We start from the raw sequence: 25,098 nt of genomic DNA on the forward strand, positions 1-25,098 counted from the left end.
GTGCAACACCTATCAGTGAATCCCAGTTCACTGCATTAACCCCTTCCTGCAGAATTTAGGGTCTGTGAATGAAGACCGAGAACATGGGCTCAGAAAAAAAGCGGTTGAAAAATATACAGTTATTTACATAACTGGGTGGCTTTGGACATCTTGGGTCTCCTGGTCCCCTTGTGTGGGAGGAGAGACGGGCTAGGTCTCCAGCTTGACAATGGAGGGGGCTGCAATTTCCTCTTGAACCCGATCCCCCGAGGCCCTGACTGTGGGGGGAGTGGGGGTGGTGGTGGCAAGAATGAGCTCTGTGGCTCACAGGGCACCTGAGGCAATGGACCCTCTTTTCCAGTGGGTGCCAGGTCCCTGATGGAGATGGTGTCCTCCCTGCCATCCGGGTTCTCCAGGTAGGTGTATGTGGGATTGGTGTGGAGCAGTTTCACCCTTTCCACCAGGGGGTCGGTCTTGTTTCTCCTCACATGTTTCCTGAGAAGAACTGGACCAGGAGTGGTGAGCCAGGTTGGGAGGGTAGTTCCTGATGCTGACCTTCTTTTGAAATTGAACTCATGAGGAATAGTGCTGGTTACGGTACGTAGTAGCAACCGGATGGATTAGAGAGCCATAGGGAGGACTTGATGCCAGCATGAGCCTGTTTGACAGCCTTCCAGACCGTGACATTCTCCTTTTCCACCTGCCCATTCCCCCAGGAGTTGTAGGTAGTAGTCCTGCCGGACGTGATGCCCCTCGCCAGCAGGTACTGACTCAGCTTGTCACTCATAAAGGATGAGCCCTGGTTGCTATGAATATAGCTAGGATACCTGAACAGGGCAACAATGACCCTTGTGACTGACAAAGTGGTCATGTCTGGACATGGAATGGTGAACGGGAAGCAGGAGTACTTGCCAATGATTAAGAGGAAGAAGGTTTCCTGATCGTAGAGGGGAGAGGTCCCTTAAAATTGACACTGAGCCGTTCAAAGGGCCTGGATGACTTGACCAGGTGCTCCTTCGCAGGGTGGTAGAAGTGCGGCTTGCACTCCACGTAGACCTGGTCATTTCCCTGAGGACTTCCATGGAGTAGGGCAGATTGCGCGCCTTGATAAAATGAGCCAAGCAGGTAACCCCTGGATGGTAGAGCTCATTATGCAGAGACCGCATTTGGCCGGTGTGTGCAGAGGCACAGCTTCCTCTGGATAAGGCATCTGGAGGGTCATTAAGGGGTCCTGGCCAATAGGCAATGTCATAATTGTAGGTGGAGAGCTCGATCCTCCACCTAACAATTTTGATTTTGCCCGTCTTGACATTATTAAACATGAATGCGACCAAGCGCTGGTCGGTGAGGAACATAAATCTTCTACCAGCCTGGTAGTGTCTCCAGTGCCTTATGGTTTCTATAATGGCTTGAACCTCCTTTTCCACCAATGGGTTCTGGAGCTTGTGACCTTGGAATGTCCAAGAAAAAATACAACCCAGCCTGCCCGTCTGGTTGAGGGTAGCGGCCAGGGCTACGTCCAAAGCATCACTTTCCACCTGGAAAGGTACATTCTCGTCCATTGGTAGCTTTCGCAATGTGGTTCCGGAGGTAGTTAAAAGTCATTTGGGCTTCAGCTGAGGGTGAAATTAGTGGCTTTTAAGAGAGGACTAACCTTATCAGTGTATTGAGGGACACTGGGCATAATGTGAGAAAAACCCCAGGCATCTCCTCAAAGCCTTTGGGGAGGGGAGCTCTAACAGAGGGCGCATCCTATTGGGATCAGAACCAAAGATGCCATTCTCCACCATGTAGCCAAGGATAGCCAGCCGTTTAGTCCTGAACATACACTTGTCAGAGTTTTGTGAGGTTCAGGGCTTTCGCTGAGTGGAGAAAACTCTGGAGGTTGGCATCATGGTCTTTCAAGGTGTGGCCACAGTTGATGACGTTATCGAGGTAGGGGAAGGTAGCCTTCAACCCATACTCATCCACCATTCTGTCCATCTTCCTTTGGAGGATAGAAACTCCATTAGTAATAGCACAAGGAACCTTCCGGAATTGATAGAGATGACCGTTAGTCTCAAATGCAGTATATGGTTGGTCCTCAGAATGGATTGGCAGCTGGTGATAGGCAGCCTTTATAGTCCTGATACCGCACAATACCGCACAATATTGTTCACCATGTTTGAAATTCAAACGAGGGGGTATGCGTCCAGGAGTATGTACTGGTTAATAGTTTGGGTATAGTGAATTACCAGCCTGGACTTGTTTTCCCCTTTTACCACTACCACTTGAGCACTCCATGGGCTGGTGCTAGATTTGATGATACCTTCATCAAGCAGACATTGTGTCTCAGACTTTATAAAATCTCAGTCTGCTGTACTGTATCTCCTGCTCTTGGCAGCAATGGGTTTGCAATCTAAGACAGATTCGGGAAAAGAAGAGTGGGGGGGGGGGGTGTCGATATTCAGTGTGGAGAGGCTGCATGTGGGTTTTGATTTTATGGGCCCTCTATTCCGAATTGTTATGGGGGAGGGGACCAGAATACTCCAAGGTCATGCTTTTAAGGTGACACAGAAAGTCCAGACCCAACAACACCAGAGCACCGAATTCATCAAGTATATACAAGCGAAATTTACAGAATTACCCCCCTTCAAATGACAAATGTATTATACAATGTTGTTGAATACATGTAGAATGTGAATGAGATGTGAGAAATATGCGGTTTTTAGGATACATCTTCAGGTTGTATTTTTGCACAGTCTGTGAGTCTATAAAGCTTTCAGTGGAACCTGTGTCGATTAGGCATTTAGTGGAATGTCTGTTTACCTTCACAGTCACTATGGAGTTGCTGAGCTGATGAGGTCTGTCCTGATCTAAGATCATCGAGGCTAGACCCCCAGAGACTCCAAGCTCCTCACTTGAGTAGCCCCAACCATCCTGGGTGTCCCTGTCTAGATAAAATGGCATTGACCTCGTGGCCAATCAAGATGGCCGTCCCCCTTCTTCCTCCGACGATGATGGTGCAGAGTTTGAATTAGGGTTGTGGCAAGATGGCTGGTAAGCCTTTTTGCGCCATTTCCTCACTGCCACCCTCTGTTGGCATGTCACACAGCAAGTGGGTTTGGGGCAGATGGCTTGGGGCTGGAATCGGATCCAGGAGTGGTGCAGGCCACAGACTTCCCCGGGCTTCCCTTCATGTGATATACCCTCATGCAATGCATAAATTTTTTATCTTCTTCATTAGGTGAATATACATTGAGTAAATTCCAAAACTCTGAATATATCTGACATTTTATCATTACATATCTCCCTGCTGGAACTATTATTTCCTCTTCTATTTTGATTGGTACATTTTTACTGATTAATATAGCTACTCCTCTAGCTTTTGAATTATATGACGCTGCTGTTACATGTCCTATCCAATCTCTCTTTAATTTCTTGTGTTCCACTTCAGTTAAGTGTGTTTCTTGTACAAATGCTATATCAATTATTTCTTTTTTCAGTAAATTTAACAGTTTCTTCCTTTTGATTTGGTTATGTATTCCATTAATATTTAAAGTCATATAGTTCAACATAGCCATTTCATACTTTGTTTACCTTTCCTTTCCGTTTCCTCATCATCACCTTTCCTTCTTATCCATTTCTGCTTTCTTTTTTTGAACACATTATAAGACAACATTTCTAAAACATAAAATATTTCCATTATTCTCCTATATAAAATTCCTTTAACCCCACTATCCCCTCCCCTTCCTGAGTTGCCCTTTGTCCCTTGTTGGGCAACCACATCTCCCCTCTCCATTTGGATTTGCGAATTCACTCGCAAGCGTCAACTGATTTCGCAGTGACCGTAACTCTTCCCCACCCAGCCCCCCCAGAAAAGATTTTAATCTTCATATATAACAAAGGTCACTCTCTTAATTCCCGCCATACTTCCTTTCTTCCCTTTCTTTCCCTTCTTAGTTCTTACCTATACTCTTTTTATATATACATACTCACACACACACATATACATATATATATATATATATACACACACCTACAAGTTTGGTAATTTTTGTTCTCGTTACATATCTTCATCTCTCTGTCTGTTTTGTAGTTGCTGCCCTGGAATAACTATTTTAAGTACCGCTGGATACTTTAGCATAAATTTATATCCTTTTTTCCATAGGATCGTTTTTGCTGTATTAAACTCCTTCCTCTTCTTCAGGAGTTCAAAACTTATATCTGGATAGAAAAAAATTTTTTTGACCTTTGTATTCCAGTGGTTTTTTGTCTTCTCTTATTTTCCTCATTGCTTTCTCCAATATATTTTTTCTTGTTGTATATCTTAGGACTTTTACTAGAATAGATCTTGGTTTTTGTTGTGGTTGTGGTTTAGGGGCTAATGTTCTGTGTGCCCTTTCTATTTCCATTTCTTCCTGTAATTCTGGTCTTCCTAGGACCCTGGGGATCCATTCTTTTATAAATTCTCTCATATTCTTGCCTTCTTCATCTTCCTTAAGGCCCACTATCTTTATATTGTTTCTTCTATTACAATTTTCCATTATATCTATCTTCTGAACTAACAGCTCTTGTGTCTCTTTAACTTTTTTATCAGATTCTTCTAATTTCTTTTTTAAGTCATCTACTTCCATTTCTATGGCTGTTTCTCGTTCTTCCACCTTGTCCACTCTTTTTCCTATATCCGACATGATCATCTCTAATCTATTCATTTTTTCTTCTGTACTTTTTACTCTAATTTTTATTTCACTGAATTCTTGTGATTGCCATTCTTTTACTGATTCTTTAAAAAAAAAATATATCCATGTACTTGCCCTTCCCTTCATCTTCCATTTCTCTGTGTTCTTCCTCTTCTTCTTCTGAGTCCACTCCAGGATCTGTGTCCTTTACCTCTGTCTCTTCTGGTTTTCTTGTTGGTTTGTTTGTTTTATTTTGTTGGGTATTTTTGGTCTTCTTATTTTTACTAGAAGTGTCTTGATGCTGGTCTTCTTTCTCTGGGTTGGTCATCTGTTGTTTCTTTGATTTCTTTTTACTCTCTTTCTTGTTCTCATTATTTTCTATGTTTTCCTCTTGCTGCTTTGTTGTGGTTGTCAATTTCAGCTGTGGAGATCGACTCCTCAGCTGGTCCCCCCTGCCGTCAGTGTTATTTTTGTCTTGCGCATCGCGCATGCATGGTTGCGCACTTTTGTTTGGCTCTGTGAGCCATTTTTGTAGTCCCGAGTTCGGGGCTTCAACTGACCTTAGGGAGCGGGCTTCTCTCTCCGCGGCGGGCCTCCTTGGACAGGTAAGGCCTTCACCTTCTTCTTCCGACGTCTTCTTATCTTCTTCCCGTTGCTTTTGGCTTTTCTTTCTTCGCTGCCATTTTCTCCACACCTTGACTTACTTTATTTTGGTTTTTGTTTTTGTGCCTTTGTTTTTTCACTGTCTTTTTTTTTACTTTTCTGGAGAGGGCTGGAGTTCCCTGACCAGCCACTACTCCATCACGTGACTCCTCCGAGGTTGTCGTTCTTGAGCTTGGCCTATTCCAGCGATTTGGCCAGATCGATGTGGCTAGCCAGGTCCTTCTTTCCCGACTCAAGCAGTCACTGCCTCATGTACCTTGAGCGGACTCTTATGATTAGAGTGTCCTGGATTTGTTCTTCCTCATGAATATGGCCTGTAGCTGTTTCGTACCTGCACTTCTTGGCAAGCATCCACAGACCCAGCAGGTAGTCATCGATGGTCTCTCCTGGTCGCTGGCGATGTAGAGTGAGTGAATCGGTGCCTCGCTAGGACCTCGTTCTGCGAATTCAGATACCTAGCCTTCAAAGCCTCGATAACAGCGTCATATGTAAAACAGTCCCTGATGATTGCATACCCTTTCGATCCTACCCTTGAAATGAATGCGGACCTCTTAAGTTCATTGGTGTGCAAGACATCTCTAGTCTCATTCAGGTAGACCTAGAAGCAGTCTAAGCAGTATGTGAACTCAGCCACTTCAGGGGACAGAGGGTCTATCAGTAGCATACCAGGCTTGAGTAGCGCTTCCATCATTGGGGAATAAGCTAATAAAATTGTAGCGTGAATAAAAGCTCTCATGACTGGATGGAAAACAAACACTTTTATTAGCTTATAACTAAGGCTAGGGACTCAAAGTAGTCTTCAGAAGGGTTCTGGGTTTAGGCGGGAAACCAGGGTTATAAGTGAGCAGATGGGGGTGGAGCCAGGAGGTGGAACTAGCCATCAGCACAACACACTACCAGTGAATCCCAGTTCACTGCACCCCCCCCACCTTCTACTTTAATTTTGAGAGTTCCAGCCCAAAATATTGACTGACCAATCCTGTCCGTGGGTTCTGCCTGACCACTGAGGTTCTCATTGTTTGCACATTTTTACTTAACATTTTAAAAAAATGTTACACAGTATTATAATAACATTTCCATTGCACTAAATGTTTAAAAGGAGTAGAGGAACATTCACTTGGTGAGCCAGTGGCCAAATCATTGGGAGTTTAAATAGGTGGGTTATATTGTACTTTGGAACTGTGTAACCATGGACGAAACATATGCATCATTGGATGAAATTGACAGAGCCAGATCAAAGGTCAACATGTTTCACCAAGCAGAGCAGCAAGGGGAGAGGTCATTTTGTCCTATTTCAGTCCTAAGTGGCCTAATCTTTATTATAAAACTGAGATTCCTCTGTCAGGGGGAAAAAAATCCTTCCTGTATCTACTGTTTTGTGCCTGTGAAACATTTTGATTGTTGCAACAAGGTCACTTTGCAACCTCTAGAGAATGGAGGCATAGCCTACTCAATCAAACCTGCCATGTCAGGAACCAACATGATGAATCTTTGGTGTATTCCCTCCATAGCAGGTGTATATTTTTAGGGAAGGAGACCAGAACTCTGCTCAATACCCCAAGTGGATCTCCCCAAGGCCTAACATTATTGTAGTAAAACGTTTTCTTTTGAACTCAAGTTCTCTTGGAAATTAAATCCAACATACATTTATAGTGTCATGAGTACACCAGCTCAAAACCTGTCCTGAAAATGTAGGAACATTGATCTGTCAGCCAATGTTGGGAAGAACCATCAGTCCCAGAAGCTTCCCACTTTGAATTTGGTATAATTTCTTCTTTCAGAAATAAGCAGCATGACAATGTCAGCATTGAAAAGGTTTAGTATTTAGAAAGAAATACTTTTTATTTTACTCTCCCCATGCATAAATAATTTAAAATGTGAAGGAAATTCTGTGCTCTTGTTTTAAAAAAAAGTGTTGGTGAATTTGTAAATTCTATTCTTGAAAATTTGGATATGCAGTTAGTGTGCCATAGTCCATAAGATGTTGGAGCAGAATTAGAGTATTTGGCCCATTGATTATGCTCTGGCATTCATTTTATTGCTTGTCCCAAATTGCCTTTGAGAAAGTGGTGAATATCATCCTTCTTGCTCCTGTCCTGCAGTCCTTCACATATAGTCATTGAGTCCTACAGTAAGGAAACAGGCTCTCTATGCCAATCAAGATGGTACATGAATCTTATATTTTCTGCATTTGGTCCTTCTCTCTACTCTTTCCTCTCCATGCACCTGTCCAAATGATTTTTTTAATGCTGTGATTGTACCTGCCCTTTACCACCTCCTCGTATATATTTATATGTCCATTACCCTTGTGTTTAAAAAAAAAAACCAAAAACTCAGATTTCCTCTCCCACCTTAAACCTATCTCCAATACCTTTGGAAAAAGATGGACTACCCTATCAGATTTTGCCTCGATAAGGTTCCCCCTCAACTTCCTGTGAGAACGGAGGGAGTCACGTGATGGAGTAGTGGCCGGACGGTGAACTCCAGCCCTCTCTAGAAAAGTCGGGAAAAACAAAGGAAAACACAAAGGCTCAGAAATAAAAGTTAAAGAAAAGTGAGTATAAAGGTGGAAAGAAGATGGTGACAAAAAAAGAAAAATCAAAATCAACGGTAAGAAGAGAGGAAGAGAAGACAACGAAGGAAGAAGGAGAAGGCCTTACTTGTTCGAAGAGGCCCGCGGTGGAGAGAGAAACCCGCTCCCTCAGGTCGGTAGAAATTGGACTACAAAAATGGCTCGCTGAGCCGAGTAAAAGTGCGCAACCGCGCACGCGCGATGAGTCGCGCATGCGCGATGCGCATGAAAAAAAACACACCGACGGGAGGGGGAACCAGCTGGGGAGTCGATCTCCACAGCCGGCAACGACAGCTGCAGAACACCTGCAGCAAGAAGAGAACACAGAAGACAATGGAAACAAGAAAGAAGAGAAGAAAAGGGCAACAAAGAAACAACAGATGGCCAACCCAGAGGAAGAAGAAGAGGAAGAGTACAGTGAAATAGAAGAAGAAGGGAAAGGCAAGATAAAGGATTTACTTTCTCTTATTAAAGGATACATGGAGTCATTTAAAGAATGGCAAACACAGGAATTTAATGATTTAAGAAGAAGAATAAACAACACAGAAGAGAAAATGAATAAAATAGATATGACCTTAACAGAAATGGGAAAGAAAATGGACAAGATGGAAGAGCGGGCAGTAGCAGCAGAAATGGAGGTAGAGGACTTAAAAAAGAAATTAGAGGAATCTAATAAAAAAGTGATAGAGACACAAGAACTGTTAGCTCAAAAAATAGATATAATGGAAAATTATAACAGAAGAAATAACATAAAGATAGTGGGCCTTAAGGAAGATGAAGAAGGCAAGAATATGAGGGAGTTTATAAAAGATTGGATCCCTAGGATCCTAGGATGTCCAGAACTACAGCAAGAAATGGAAATAGAAAGGGCACATAGAGCATTGGCCTCTAAACCACAACCACAACAAAAACCAAGATCTATTTTAGTAAAATTCCTAAGATATACTACAAGAGAAAAGGTACTGGAGAAGACAATGGAAAAAGTAAGAGAGGGCAACAAGCCACTGGAGTATAAAGGGCAAAAAATCTTCATTTACCCAGATATAAGTTTAGAACTCCTAAAGAAGAGAAAGGAGTTCAATACAGCAAAGGCGATTTTATGGAAGAAAGGGTATAAATTTATACTAAAGCATCCAGCTGTATTGAAAATATTTATTCCAGGACAACAAAACAGACTATTCTCGGATCCAGAAGAAGCACGAAAATTTGCAGAACAATTACAAAATAGACTGAAGGATGAAGACATGTAATGAGAGTAAAAATGATCACGATTGATATGTATGTGGGTAAAGAGGTATAAGAGTGTATAGGTATAATGTGCATACGTGAATGTATCTGTGCTTAGAGGAAAATATAGATAGTATAGACAAGAATTAATAAGGGAAGGTAATGGAATAGAGAGAATAAGGAGGGAATTAAAAGAGTGACCTTTGTTACATATGAAAAGTGAAATCTTTTCTGGGGGGGCTGGGTGGGGGGGAATAGCGGTCACTGCAAAATCAGTTGACGCTTGCGAGTGAATTCGCAAACCCAAATGGAGAGGGGAGATGTGGTTGTCCGACAAGGGATAAAGGACAACTCAGGAGGGGAAGGGGAGATTGGGGCTAAAGAAGGTATAAATAGGAGAATAAGGAAAATGTTTGATGTTTTAGGAATGTTGTCTTATAAAGGGTTTAAAATAAGAAAACAGAAATGGAAAAGGAGGAAAGGTAATGATGGAAAAACGGAAAGGGAAGATAAACAAAGTATAAAATGGCTACGTTGAACTATATGACTTTAAATATTAATGGAATACATAACCAAATTAAAAGGAAGAAACTACTAAATTTACTGAAAAAAGAAAAAATTGATATAGCATTTGTCCAAGAAACACACTTAACTGAATTGGAGCACAAGAAATTAAAGAGAGATTGGGTAGGACATGTAACAGCAGCATCGTATAATTCAAAAGCAAGAGGAGTGGCTATATTAATTAGTAAAAATGTGCCATTTAAAATAGAAGAGGAAATAATAGATCCAGTAGGGAGATATTTTATAAAATGTCAGATATATTTGGAGTTTTGGAATCTACTTAATGTATATTCACCTAACGAAGAAGATCAAAAGTTTATGCAAGATATCTTTTTGAAGGTAGCTAATACGCAAGGGAACATACTAATAGGAGGGGATTTCAACCTGAATTTGGATTCAAATATGGATAAAACTGGGAAAAAAATTAACAGAAAGAACAAAGTAACCAAATTTATAATTAAATCAATGCAAGAAATGCAACTTTTGGTTATATGGAGGAAACAAATCCCAAAAGAAAAGGAATATTCATATTACTCGGCGAGACATAAAACATACTCAAGAATAGACCTATTTTTGTTATCAGCTAGTATGCAAGATAGAGTAAGAAAAACAGAATATAAAGCTAGAATACTATCGGACCATTCACCCTTAATATTGACAGTAAAGCTAGAGGACATCCCTCCAAGAATGTATAGATGGAGATTAAACCCCATGCTACTTAAAAGGCAGGATTTTAGAGAATTTATTGAAAAACAATTAAAAATGTATTTTGAAATAAATACGGAATCAGTGGAAGATAAGTTTATACTATGGGATGCAATGAAAGCATTCATTAGAGGGCAAATAATAAGTTATGTAACCAAGATGAAGAAGGACTATAATCAGGAAACAGAGCAGTTGGAAAGGGAAATAGTAAATATAGAAAAAAAATTAGCAATGAAGGAAGATACAACTAAAAGAAGAGAATTGGCGGATAAAAAAATAAAATATGAAACATTACAAACATATAAGGTAGAGAAGAATATAATGAAGACAAAACAGAAATATTATGAACTGGGTGAAAAAACGCACAAAATCCTAGCATGGCAGCTTAAGACAGAACAAGCTAAGAAAATGGTATTGGCATCAAGGAAAAAAGACAAACAAATTACATATAATCCAAAAGAAATTAAGGAAAACTTTAGAGAATTCTATGAACAATTATACCGAACTGAAAACGAAGGGAAAGAAGGGAAAATAGATGAATTTTTGACTAAAATTGAACTACCAAAACTACAAATAGAGGAACAAAATAAATTAACAGAACCATTTGGAACAGTAGAAATACAAGAGATAATTAAAAAATTACCAAATAATAAGACACCAGGAGAGGATGGATTTCCAATAGAATTCTACAAAACATTTAAAGACTTATTAATTCCGCCCCTCCAGGATGTAATCAACCAGATTGATGAAACACAAAGCTTACCAGATTCATGTAAAACAGCAATAATTACAGTAATACTAAAACAAGGGAAAGATCCACTCTCACCAGCGTCATATAGACCAATATCTTTGCTAAACACAGATTATAAGATAATAGCTAAACTATTAGCAAACAGATTAGCAGAGCAGGTACCGAAAATGGTAAATTTAGACCAAACTGGATTTATCAAAAAAAGACGCACAACAGACAATATTTGTAAATTTATTAACTTAATTCATGCAGTAGAAGGAAATAAAGCACCTGCAGTAGCAGTTGCTTTAGACGCAGAGAAGGCCTTCGACAGAGTAGAATGGAATTATTTGTTCAAAGTATTGCAAAAATTCAGTTTACCGGAGAAGTATATTAAAGCATTATATAAGGGACCGTTAGCGAAAGTGACAGTAAATGGACATGTATCAAAGCAATTTAACTTAAGCAGGTCAACGCGGCAGGGATGCCCACTATCACCTTTATTGTTTGCGTTAGCTATAGAACCACTAGCAGAATTGATAAGAATAGATAATAATATAAAAGGAATAAAAATAAAAGACAAGGAATATAAAATCAGTCTATTTGCGGATGATGTTATAGTGTACTTAACAGAACCAGAACTATCAATAAAAGAATTATATAAGAAATTGAAGGAATATGGAGAAGTGTCGGGTTACAAGATAAACGTAAATAAAAGTGAAGCAATGCCTATGAATAATGCGGATTTCTCAAAATTTAAGAAGGAATCTCCATTTAGATGGCAAATGCAGGCAATAAGATGCCTAGATGTACAAATAAACAAAAATCTCGGCCAATTATATAAACTCAATTATTATCCACTAATGAAAAAATTACAGGACGATTTAGAGCATTGGAAAGATTTACCACTAACACTAATAGGAAGGATAAACTGTATTAAAATGAACATTTTTCCAAGGATATTATACTTATTTCAGGCATTGCCAATACAACTGACAGAAAAATTCTTCAAAGAGTTAAAGAAAATAATAAGGAAATTTTTATGGAGAGGGGGGAAACCGAGGATAGCACTAGATAAATTAACAGAATGATATAAACAAGGAGGCTTACAATTGCCAAACTTTAAAAATTATTATAGAGCCACACAATTAAGATACCTATCAGATTTTTATCAAACAAGGGAAAAACCAGACTGGACGAGATTAGAATTAGATAAAATAGGGGAAAAGATACCTGAACACATATTATATAAATGAGATGAAAAATTGGTACAACATAGAACTTCTCCAGTATTACATCATCTCCTCAATATTTGGAAGAAGATTCATGTAGAAAGAAATAAAACAAATTATCAATTACCAAAACTAATATTGACGCAAAATAAGTTACTCCCTTTTACAATAGATAACCTTTCCTTTAGAGAATGGGGAAAAAAAAGGGATTAAAAGAATAGAAATTTGTTTTTCAGGAAGTAGATTCTTATCCTTTGAACAAATGAGAGATAAGTACAATATAACTGGAGATACAGCGCTGGCATATTACCAACTGAGATCCTACTTGAAGGATAAATTAGGAAGCAATTTGAGTTTGCCAGAGGGAAGTAACCTTGAATATGTGATTACAGATACAATGTTAATCAAAAGATTTATAACAAATATGTATATTAAACTGCAAGAAAAGGAGAATGAGGAAACAAATGGTAAAACTAAACAAAAATGGGAACAAGATTTAAATATAAAGATAAAAAAGGAAACATGGGAGAAATTATGTTCTGGAACGATGAGAAATACAATAAATACGAGGCTACGTATGATACAATATAACTGGTTACACAGACTATACATTACACCTCAAAAGTTAATTAAATGGGACCCAACAGTATCTGATAGATGTTTTCGATGTAAAAAAGAAATGGGAACAACAATTCATGCAATCTGGACATGTGAGAGAGTAGAAAAATTTTGGATGGGAACAACAATTCATGCAATCTGGACATGTGAGAGAGTAGAAAAATTTTGGGAAGATCTCAATCAGATATTAAATAAAATAACAGAAAACAATATACCAAAGAATCCAGAGATCTTTCTCCTAAGTAACATAAAAAACAAAGAATTTGGAATTGATTTGGAGGAAACACAAAAATGATTTGTTAAGATAGCTCTAGCCGTAGCAAAAAAATGTATTACGTCAACCTGGAAATTGGAAGATAATTTGAAAATACAACAATGGTATATAGAAATGAATAAATGTATTCCATTAGAAAAAATAACATATAGTTTAAGAAATAATATTGAAATATTCAAACAAATATGGGAGCCTTACATTAAATACAATAGCGAAAACCTACCGGGGACAAGCATTACCTAAGTTGATGGAAGGAGAAGGAAAGAAAAGAATGGACTCAGTAGAATTTCTGGTGTATTTTTGTTGAATGACAACATTGTCTGACTGGTTTAATGTAACCTAGATTGTATACCTAAAATGGATGGGGGTGGGGGGGTGGCTTGGGAGGAGGGAGTGGGGGGGGGGAGAAAAAAATCACTGTATATGTGTGAAAAAGAAAAAGTGTGTATCATGGCTAATGTGATTTATGGTGTGAAAAATAAAAAAAATTAAAAAAAAACTTCCTGTGAGAACTATGCAATTTCTCCTTGTAGACAAAAGCCCTCCATTCTAAGCCACAGCCTGGTGAATCTTTTCTGTGTTCTTTCTAGTGCTACCACAATTTTCTGGAGTGCAGAGACCAGAATTGCACACCATAATTTAAAAATGGAATGAAATCATTCAGCCATTCAAGTTTGCTCTGCCATTCAAATCACGGCTGATGTGTTTTTCCTTTCAACCCCATACTCCTGCCTTCACCCCATAACATTTGACACCCTTACTAATCAAGAGCCTACTGACCTCCAATTTAAATACTATATACCCAATTACTTGGCTTTCAGAGTCATCTGTGGCAACAAATTCCACAGATTTTCCACCCTCTGGCTGAAAAAAATTCTAATTTTCATTCTAAATGGACACCCTTTTACTTTGAGGCTGCGTGCTCTGGTCCTAGACTCTCCCACTACTGGAAACATTTTCCCTGTGTCCAATATATCCAGCCCTTTCAATATTCAGTATGCTTTGATGAGATCCCCCCTCATTCTTCTAAACTCAAGTGAGTACAGGGCCAGAGCCGCCAAATGCTCTTCATATGTTAAGCTCCTCAATCCTGGGATCATTCTTGTAAACCTCCTCTAGACCCTCTCCAAATCCAGCACAACCTTTTATAAATATTCACAGAATATTACAGCTGCAACATGATGAGCCAACTTTTATACTCAATACTCCAATTAATGAAGGCAAGAAGATAGAAGATCTTCTGTACTCTATCCATTGTTACTAATTTTAGGAAGGTATTTGTTACTCAAGGTCCCTCTGTACATCAGCACTTCAATTGTCCCTGCCATTTACTGTATATGTATAATCCTGCCAGCATTAGACAAACTGCACACATATCCTCATGCTTGTCTGAATTAAATTCCATGTGATCCCTCTGTCCAACCTTCCAGTTCATCTGTGTCTCACACAATATTTTCCTCACATACCCCTCTTTTCACATCAATTTTGTAGGGAAGTTGTAATGTGAAGCATGGTTATAATCTTGGCCATGAGATAAATGACCAGAAAACTTTTTTTTAAGTGATGTTCCTTAAAGAATAAAATTTGTCCAGGACACAAGGTTTACTGAGTCCCCTTTAATACACTGTATTAATACTGAAGCAGAACAGCAGGAGGCAATCATGAGCTAGCAGATGAAGTAATATAAAAGTAGATGACTGCTGAGTATTCAATGGGTACTCTTGATTATTTTACATAAGTTCATTTCTGTGAAGTTTTGCTTCTCAGTGAACTGTTGAAAATAGACAGTATCTTGTAACTTGTATTGTAACTTTCAGGCTCAATTACTAAACTATTGTACATTAATATGAATTCCCCAGTTGCTGGGATAAGATTTGAATTTGTGTTGCTGGATCAATGGTCTTGATCTCTAGTGACAAATTCAAATTTTAACTATTTACATTATGAAATCACATAATTTTTGCTGTCAAATCTGTAGAAATAAGGTGGTGCAACATGCATCAGTCATGGTAATCTTTGCTGGCACCATATATCTAGCCTCTCAGATCAGCATGCCTATGGTTCCCTGGCATATTTTGAGATGATTTCCACATTGTAATACAAAATTTGAGATTCAATTTATTGTCATGTAATAAAGACAGTCCAATAAATATTACCTGAAATTTATTTTGTCTGCCTTAAGGCAGACAGATTCACCGTCGTTAGAAATGGTCTAAAGCGCCTCTTTCAGTCAGAGAAAGAGAAGCAAAAGAGAGTCCCCTCAGAGTCACCATGTGACCATGGATTTGCCTCCAGCACTCCCGCAGCCCTTGCAGCCACACAATCCAAACCATCAGCAGTCTGAGCTCCAGATCAGAACCTCTGAAATGATCAGTATCCCCTCAGCGCCTTTGGCACCCTCTTGCATCCTAGTTCCGATCCTGGTACCCCTTCAGCCAGTCTTGAGCCAGTCTCCAACAGTCCATAGCCTGGTGTGAATCTCTCAACCACAGTCACCAGCAGCCCGGGCCACAGCCTACATGGATCCCTTGCTTCGAGTTGCCAACAGTGACCTATGTGTTCTTCAGCCTGAGGCCATCATTGTTCTGCTGCCATAGTCACTGTCCTCTGCTTCTCCTTCTCCAATGGCTGGGGGAGGGGGTGTGGTCTTCTCATTTTCTGGTGTCCTGCACCAGTCCTCTGCTTCCCCGGAGTCTGTAACCCGTCATGGCTACTGCCGATCATAGATGCCACCATCTTGGACACAGACCGCACAGTTGCTATATTTGTAAATAAAACTGTAGGTGGTTTTATTTAAAGGTGGGATTAGAAATCAAGGAAGTAATAAAGGCTGTCTAACTTGCAGTTCTCTACGAATCTCCTAACAATACTGAAGTAAATTTTAAGTCTCCTTATTTTCAATCTCTTATTGGAGCAATAATTCAAGTTCTTTTCAGTTTAAATAACTCTGAAGCAACTGCGTATTTTGTCATAGTTATAACTTATCATATAGTCATGAAATCCCTCAAAATTTATATATAGATAAACACTTGAATTATCCACGGATTAAGTGCTGGTAAATGAGAGGAGTATGTTATAGATGTGATTGGAGTGAGGACCTGAAGGTATTAGCTATCGCTAAGGAGTTAATACTCAGAAAACATAAGGGTCTAAAGTCCCCTGGACCCAGATGGAATGCACACCATTATTCCAAAAAGGATATAGGCAACAAAGTAGGGAACAATAGGCCAGTTAGGTTAACATCTGTAGTTGGGTAAATGTTTGAAGTTATCATTAAAGAAGAAATAGTGAGGCATCTGGAGTGAAATGGATCCATCAAGCAGAGGCTGCATGGATTCAGTGAAGACAGGTCCTGTTTGAAAAATTTACTTGTGTTCTTTGAGGCTATAACGAATGTGGTAGATAGAGAGAAGCAGATGGATGTTTTTTACCTGGATTTCCAGAAGTCGCTCAACAAGATGCAGCATAAAAGACATATTGAAGAAAAGGGTGCATAGAGTTGGGAATGATCTATTAGAATAGAGGATTGGTTAACCAATAGAAAGCAGAGAGTTGGGATACAGGGGTGTTTGTCTGCTTGACATTTAGTGATGAGGGGTTGGTGCTGGGCCCGCAACTGTTCACAATATACATAAACAATTTGGAAGAGAAGATAGAGTATAGTGTATCTAGGTTTGCTGATGGCCCTAAATTGAGTGCAAAAGCAAATTGTGCAGAGGATACAAAGAATCTTCAGAGAGGTTAAATGATGGGCAAAGGTCTGAAAGATGGAGTACAGTTGGTAAGTTGAAGTTATCCACTTTGGAAGGAAAAATGGAAGTTCAGGTATTATTTAAATAGAAAGTGATTGCAGCATGCTGTCGTGCAGAAGGACTTGGGAGTACCTGTATAGGAATTGCAATAAGGTTGGTTTGCAGGTGTAGCAAGCTATCAAGAGGGAAAATGGAATATTGGCCTTTATTATTAGAGTGATGGAATTTAAGAGCAGGAAGTTATGCTGCAACTGTACAAGGTACTGGTGAGGCTGCATCTCAACTACAGCATGTAGTTCTGATCTTACTTGAGGAAGGATGAACTAGCATTGGAGGCAGTGTAAAGGATGTTCACCAGGTTGATTCAGAGATGAAGGTGTTAACTTATGAGCAGAGATTGAGTTGTCTGGGACTGGACTATATCCGTTGAAATTTAGAAGAATGAGTGGGGATCTTATCAAAACAACATTATGAAAGGTGTTGATAAGATAGAGGTAGGTAAGTTGTTTCCATTTGCTACAATAAACCAGAACTAGGGGACATAGCATCAAAATTCAAGGTAGTAGATTTAGTATGGAGATGAGAAGGTACTGCTTTTTCAGATGGTGGTGAATCTGTGGAATTTGCTGCCCGTTGCAGCAGTGGAGGCTACCTCAGTAAATACAGTGCTCTGCATAATGTTTGGGAGAAAGACACTTTTTAAAAAATTTGTCCCCGTGCTCTACAATTTTAAATATGTAATCAAACAATTCACTTTATTTGTATACATTTTGGTTCAACCATGCAGAAATTACAGAAAATACGACTACGTATTTTTATTCATAGTCCCTTCATTTCAGGGCACTCTAATGTTTGTGAAATTTATCTTCACAGGTGTTTTGAGTACTCAGGTATGTTTAATTGCTTCATTGCTGCAGGTATAAGAGAGCTAGGCTTGCTTTTAAGCTTTTGATTAACTTTGAAGTCTGTAGTTGCCATTTTCCAATGATGACCAGAGTTGTGCCCCAATGAAAGTAAAAACAGCCATTATGAGGCTGAAAAACAAGAAATAAGACGGCAAGAGACATCACCCAAACCTTTAGATTACCAATCTCAACTATTTTGATAACACTGGTCTTGTAAACCAAGGGTCGTGAGTTTGTTCCTCACTGGGGCCTCATTTCTGTGACGGGAACTTGACAAGGTGGTGACTCTCTCTGTCTTCTTTCCGGTAGGACAAAGTTAAAGAATTTCATGTATGTTACATTGTAAATGTAGTATTACGTGACAATAATGAAACTTTTATCTTTAGTAAGAAGAAAGAGTGTACGGGTGCTCGGAAGGCTTCTACTAATGACAGAAGAATACTCATATAGAACCATGGAACATTATTGAAACTGGCACTTCGGCCCTTCTAGTCTGTGCCAAATTATTTTTATGCTTAGTCCCACTAACCTGCGGCTTTCATACCTCTCCCATCCATGTACCTAACCAAAATCTTGTTAAATGTTAAAACTGAGCCCACATTCACCACTTCAGCTGGCAGCTCGTTCCAGTTTCACCATTCTCGGTGTGAAGAAGTTCTCCCTCATGTTCCTCCTAAACGTTTTTCCTTTCACCTTTAACCCATATCCTCTGGTTTGTATCTCACCTACCGTCAGTGGAAAAAGCCTACTTGCATTTACTCCATTTGTACCCCTCAATTTTGTATACTTCTATCAAATCTCCCCTTATTCTTTTATGCTCCAGGGAATAAATTCCTTAACATGTTTAATCTTTTCCTGTACTCAGTTCCTCAAGTCCCAGCAACATCCTGGTGTATCTTCTCTGCACTCTTTCAATCTTATTGATGTTTTTCCTGCAGTTAGGTGACCAAAACTGCACACAATACACCAAATTTGGCCTCACCAACGTCTTATACAACTTTATACCATAACATCCCAACTCCTATACTCAATACATTGATTTTTGAAGGCCAATATGCCAAAAGCTCTCTTTAAAACCCTATCCACCTGTGACACCACTTACAAGGAACTGTTTCTGTATTCCCACATCCCTCTGTTCTACCGCACTTCTCAGTGTCCTACCAATTACAGTGAATGTCTTCTTGGCTTGTCCTTCCCAAATGCAAAACATCACACTGGTCTATAAAAGTTCTACATGCCATTTTTCATCCCATTTTTCCAGCTGATCTGATCCCTCTGCAAGCTTTGAAAACCTTCCTCGCTGACCACACCTCCAACCTTTGTGTCAACTACAAACTTCTGATCCATTTCACCACATTATCATTAATAGAGATGAAAACAACGATGGTTCCAGCACCGATCCCTCAGGCACACCACTGGACACAGGCCTCCAGTCTGAGACACAGTCATCCACCACCATTCTCTAGCTTCTCCCACATAGCCAACGTTGAATTCAGTTTATTACCTCACCTTGAATACTGAGTATCTGAACCTTCCTCGCTAACCTCCCATGTGGGACCTTGTGAAGGTCTTCCTTGGGCAAACATTCCCTTTGTGATTACTGAGCTCCCCAGTGTGCTCCTTCTTCTTAATGATGTTCCAAACAGTTGATTTGGTAAACCCAAAGTTTGGGCGGTGTCTGTTTTATTCTTGTTTTTCAACATCATAATGGCTACTTTGACTTTCATTGGCACAATTCTTGTTCCCATGTTGAAAAATGACAAAAACTTCAAAGCAAGCCTAGCTCTTATACCTGTACCAATGAAGCAATTAAACATATTTGAGTACTCACAAAAATCTGTCTCAAACATTATGGTGCCCTGAAATGAGGAGACTATGTATAAAAAGTGCTGTAATTTCTACATGATGAAACCAAAATGGAACAAATAACTTTGACTAAAAGTTGGAATGTGCACTTTAATTACATGTCTATTGTTTGATTATACATTTAAAACTGTGAAGCACAGGGACAACTGAAGGATAAAAGTCTTTGTCCCAAAGATTATGGAAGGCACTGTATATTTAAGACAAAGTTGGATTTGACATTGTAGGGGAATTAAGGGATATGGGGAAAATATGAGCATATTAGATCAGCCATGATCTCATTGAATGGCAGAGCAGGGTCTATGGGCCACATGGCCTGCTCCTTTTATGTTCTTATGTACATTGGTAAACTATACCCAAGATGATTGAAGTACCCAAAGGACCATTTGTGTTCCTATGCCAATAAGGGTAGAACTTTAATAGAGTAGATATTAGGTAAAACCTAAAAATGTATGGATGTTCCAATCTATATTTTGGTTATTTGTTGTCATTTGAGCTGTTGAACTTTTTTTCTAATCAGTGGTACTAGTCCAGCATTTTTTTTTCCCTCATAGACTTTTGTTATTTTCCCATTTTTTCATGGCACATCTTTCCTCTTGTTTCAGAAACCAGATGATGGTATAGTATTGACCCTTCATTCCATCCTGATACCCCCCTGCCCTTCCCCCACCACTCAGAATGATGCCTCTTATGCCAAGATGTTTGTTGTTCATTGACTTCAGTTCAGTGTTCAACACAATTATATCTCAGGTTGGTAGAAAAATTGTCCTTGCTGGAACCCAACACCTAGATTCTGGACATTTTAATTTTAGAATTAATTTAAATATGCAGCATAATGATAGGCCCTTTTGGCACATGAGCTGGTGCCACCCAATTGACCTACAACCCCCGGTGTGTTTTGAAGGGTGCGATGAAACTGCAGATCCCAGAGGAAATCTACAGATACGGGGAGAACATACAAACTCCTTATGAACAGTGCAGGATTCGGACCCCGGTCCTGGTCGATGACATTGCTCTAACCACTATACTAACTGTGTTGCCTAACTTTTACATTTTTAAAATATTTTTGTTTTACATTTAGACATACAGCACAGTAACAGCCTCTTCCACCTCGAGCCCATGCTGCCCAAATACTCCAATTAACTTAGAAACCCTGTATCCTTTTTGTGCGTGGGTGAAAACTGGAGCACCTGGAGGAAGTCCACGCAGACATGGGGTGAATGTACTTAACAGTGGTGGATTCAAATTAAAATAGCATTGCGCTAATGGCCACACTAATGATGTTGCCTTCTTGATCATAAGAGCAGTTAGTCCAAGATGGTGACAAAACCTCATCTGTGATCATGCTGAACATTGGCACAACTCAGGACTGTGCTCGGCCTGCTATTGTTCAAGCACTGGCTCACAACTGTACTGCTGGAATCTGTTCTAACAATCAAGTTTGCGGATGGTACAACAGTAGTTGGCTTCTTCAGCAACAATGAATGGGCTTAGAAGAGGTTAAGCAGCTTGTAAAATGGTGTGAGAACAATTGGAGTCTCAATGTGGACAAATCAAAGATGATTTTGGATTTCTGGAGGATCAAGGTCAACCATTCTCTATCACAAATCAATGGTTCCTTCTTGAAGGGAGTGGAAAACACAAACATCCTTAATGTGCATATAAAGGATGGCATATCCTGGACTACAACACCTCCTCATTCATCAGGAAGGAGGAGCAGGTTGAGGAGAGCAAGACCCCCATCTTGACAACCTTTGACAAAAGCTCAATCATGTGTGTTTTGTCTGGCTACATCATTGCATGGAATAGCTGCAAAGCATTGAAGTGGAAGTCAATGCAGGGGATCATCCTATCAGCCAAGATCACGGTCTCTCTTTCATCTATCAACAACATTTACCAGGACCACTGCTTCAAAGAATTACTGAGGATTCTTTCCATCCAGCACATAGCAACTTCGACCCTCTACTATCAAGGAGGGGGTACAGGACTGCCAGGCTGGGAGATTAATGAACTGTATCCTGTAACTGAGTAAATCATTCCAAAATATTTATTTTAAATTATATCTTTATGAATATATGTGATTATTATGTATTGTGCATTCATGTGTGTGAACACCATGCACCTGAGAAACGCTATTTCATTTATATTCAGTCAGATGATAACGAACTTGAATTTGAACAGATGTCCTCTGCTGTTTTGAAGAGGAACTGCAATGAAATTTCATCAGTTTTAAGTTTCAGCAAAATGGTTCTTTAAATAATTTTGGGCATCTAAAAATAATTAAATGCATTTAGTTTTATACATAGATTATGCCAGAGAAACAAAAATACTGCTGAAGCCTTCTAGAATGAGCTGACACTAAGTACCAGTCAGGAAAAATGCAAGTCTTCAATGTGGAACAAAGGCATCAGTTATAAAGGTTGGGGAATATTGCCCCTACTTTTCAAACTGGGCTGGTTACCATCAGCCATTCTGTACCCAGCCTCTGAAATCAATAGTGTTTCCTTGTATGATTCCTGAAAGATCTGTTCTGATTTTTAAAATGGGGTTTTTATGTTTTTTTGTGTTTCCAATTTATTCCTTCAGGTTTTTACCACTTTAAGCCATGGTGTTTCTAATAAGTATTTTAAAATTATAATTATGTTTAAATAATAAGAATAGTAGAAACTCCTAACAGTGCAAAGTTTATGAGCAACTTTAACTTCTTTAAAAGGTAAATATCAAACTTTCTTATGTTCTGAGAGCACAGCATCATGCAAATGAAACATATAGAATATTTTAATTACATTATCAAAACTGTTTCTGTTTAAAAAAAATTAATGAAAATTCTCATTTTTAATCATCTGACCACAATGCATGATTTAGTCATTCAAATATGCTTTGCTGTTTGAGAGGGAGGACAGAAACTAGGAGTTTCAGAAGCTCACCTTAAAAAGTAATCAACTAACTGCAGAGATCAAAATGCCTGGGATGAATAGATCAAACTATACTAAATCAGTTCTTGGTTCAACTTGTGTACTTTATTATTTGAAGAAACCCTATGTTGAAAAAAAAATCAAAGGTTTTATGAAGTATATTGGTCATAACTAATTTCATTTACAAATTAGAACTCTACATCACAGAAACAGGCCTTTCAGCCCATTTAGTCTACACCAAATTATTCTTCCACTTAGTCCCATAAACCTGGACCATAACCCTCCCACTCATATACTGATCTAAACTCTTCAATGTTAAAATCAAACCAGAATCCATCACTTCCCACTCAAGACCACCCTATGAATGAAGAGGTTCCCCTGAATGTTCCCCTTTCATCCTTAACCCATGTTCTCTTGTTCTCATCTCAGTGGAAAAAGCCTACTTGCATTGACTCTATTTATAAAATTCATAATTTTGTATACTCCATCAACTCTCCTTCATTTTCCAGTGCTCTAGGGAATAAAGTCCAAACTTATTCAACCTTTTCCTATAACTCTGCTCCTCAACTCCCAGCAACATCCTTGTCAATTTGCTCTGCATTCTTTCAATCTTATTAATATCTTTCCTGATAGTAATCAAAACTGCACATAATACTCTTCATTTGGCCTCACCAATGACTACAGTATTTTATAGAAACCCAGTGACTGATTACTTTAAGTAGTTTATTGTTCAAATACACCAAGTTGCAAGCACTTTTTTGTCAAATATATACAGAAAAAAAGTACAGTAACACAGAACAGTGATTCAAACATCAAAACAGGATAGTTCGCTAACATTCCAGAAGGAACATCACACGTCTCCTTCATACATTCAGAACAAGCATGTATACCAAACTGAAAAAAAGGAACTGGAAACTGATCCATGCCTATTAAAACTACAATTTATAATGTTATGAATGTTGCATTTAGACCTGCTTATCATACCATTTTTTACATTAATATTTCACAGTATCAGGGTAAAACAAAATGACATGTAACAGCAGGCAAAATTTATGACCAAATATCATTTGCTTCCATTCAGAAACAAAAAAAAGCAATCACTGCCAAATTGTGCTCAATGTTCCAGGCAGTGAACTGCCTTAAGTACAGTATATTTGGTCCATGTTAATGCTATTATATTGTGACAAAGTGAAGTCATTTTAGAAAGACACTTAAATTATCGTTGCTTTTTCTGGAACAGGTGAACTGCCAGCATGGTTGTAGTGTACTAAAGAATTATTTATAGGAAGTAGTCTGGAGTACGTCGAGTGACGTGAGGTTCTCCACGGCGAGGTGCAGGATCAAATTGAAGACTGCAAAAGAAAAAAAACTTAATTTAGCACAAGCTAAAGAACATCAAATGGCATTAATATACAGATTTACTGCTGCAACCAACTCAAAGTCAGAGTAAAACAGAAGATTTCAATGAAATAAAGTTAAGATTCTAAACTGTAAAAGAAGAATTTCAGAGTTTACATCCAAGAAAAAATCCAAATCCAAACCAAAACCTTTCTACCAATAATCTTCATCCATTCTAAAATGTCTAAACATCTAGTGATTATTAAAGATAAAATTGTTTCCACTTGTAACATGACATTTCTTCATAGGCTAGACATCCAGGTTGGATGTTCTCTATGTTTTTAAAGGTTTTAAGAACAGAAGAATTGGAGCAACTATGTCGTACAGATTTATATGCCAAAAAACATGTTCCACAAACCTGCAAAGTTTAAAGCTGCTTCTAAAAACATAGAACATTACAGCACAGTACAGGCCCTTTGGCCCTTGATGTGGTGCTGACCCATATATCCCTTAAAAAAATACTAAACCCACCCTACCCTGTAACCCTCTATTTTTCCTTCATCCATATGCCTGTCTAAGAGTTAAATGCTCCTAATGTTTCAGCCTCCACCACCATCCCAGGCACCCACAACTCTGTGTTAACAAAAAACCAAAAAAAACCCTAAACTTACCTCCCCTAATTTTGTTGCACAAGTCCTCTGGTGTTTTCCATTCCTGTACTAGGAAACCGGCTTTGGCTGTCAACCCTTTCTATGGACTCATAATCTTGTAGTTCTCTATTAGGGCTCCTCTCATCCTTCTATGCTCCAGAAGTTCCAGCTCTGCTAACCTTGCCTCATAAGGCTCATTTTCCAATCCAGGCAACATCATGGTAAATCTCCTCTGCACCCTCTCCATGGCTTCCACATCCTTTCTATAATGAGGTGACCAGAACTGAATACAATATTCAAAGTGTGGTCTCACCAGAGATTTGTAGAGTTGCAACACAATCTCTCTACTCCTGAACTCAATCCACCCATTAATAAAGCCCAACATCCCATAGGCCTTCTTAACTTCCTATCAAACTATGCAGTGACCTTGAGGGATGTATGGATTTGAAC

At 39.0% G+C, this 25,098-nt stretch overlaps 1 protein-coding gene across 2 annotated transcripts in view; it reads right to left on the minus strand.

The window, feature by feature from the left end:
* Positions 1-23,369: 23,369 nt before the first annotated feature.
* LOC138757832 (serine/threonine-protein phosphatase 2A catalytic subunit beta isoform) overlaps positions 23,370-25,098 on the minus strand; it is a 35,873-nt gene continuing 34,144 nt past the window's right edge. The window contains exon 7 of one of the 2 annotated variants that reach the window (XM_069925790.1): positions 23,370-24,012. In XM_069925790.1, coding sequence (XP_069781891.1) covers positions 23,940-24,012 — 73 coding nt within the window. In that variant the 3' untranslated portion in view covers positions 23,370-23,939. The remainder of the gene's footprint in view (positions 24,013-25,098) is intronic. The other variant, XR_011353921.1, reaches the window with a different exon arrangement.

This window comes from Narcine bancroftii, chromosome 3 (genome assembly GCF_036971445.1).
Source record: "Narcine bancroftii isolate sNarBan1 chromosome 3, sNarBan1.hap1, whole genome shotgun sequence".
Taxonomy (NCBI): Eukaryota; Metazoa; Chordata; class Chondrichthyes; order Torpediniformes; family Narcinidae; genus Narcine; species Narcine bancroftii.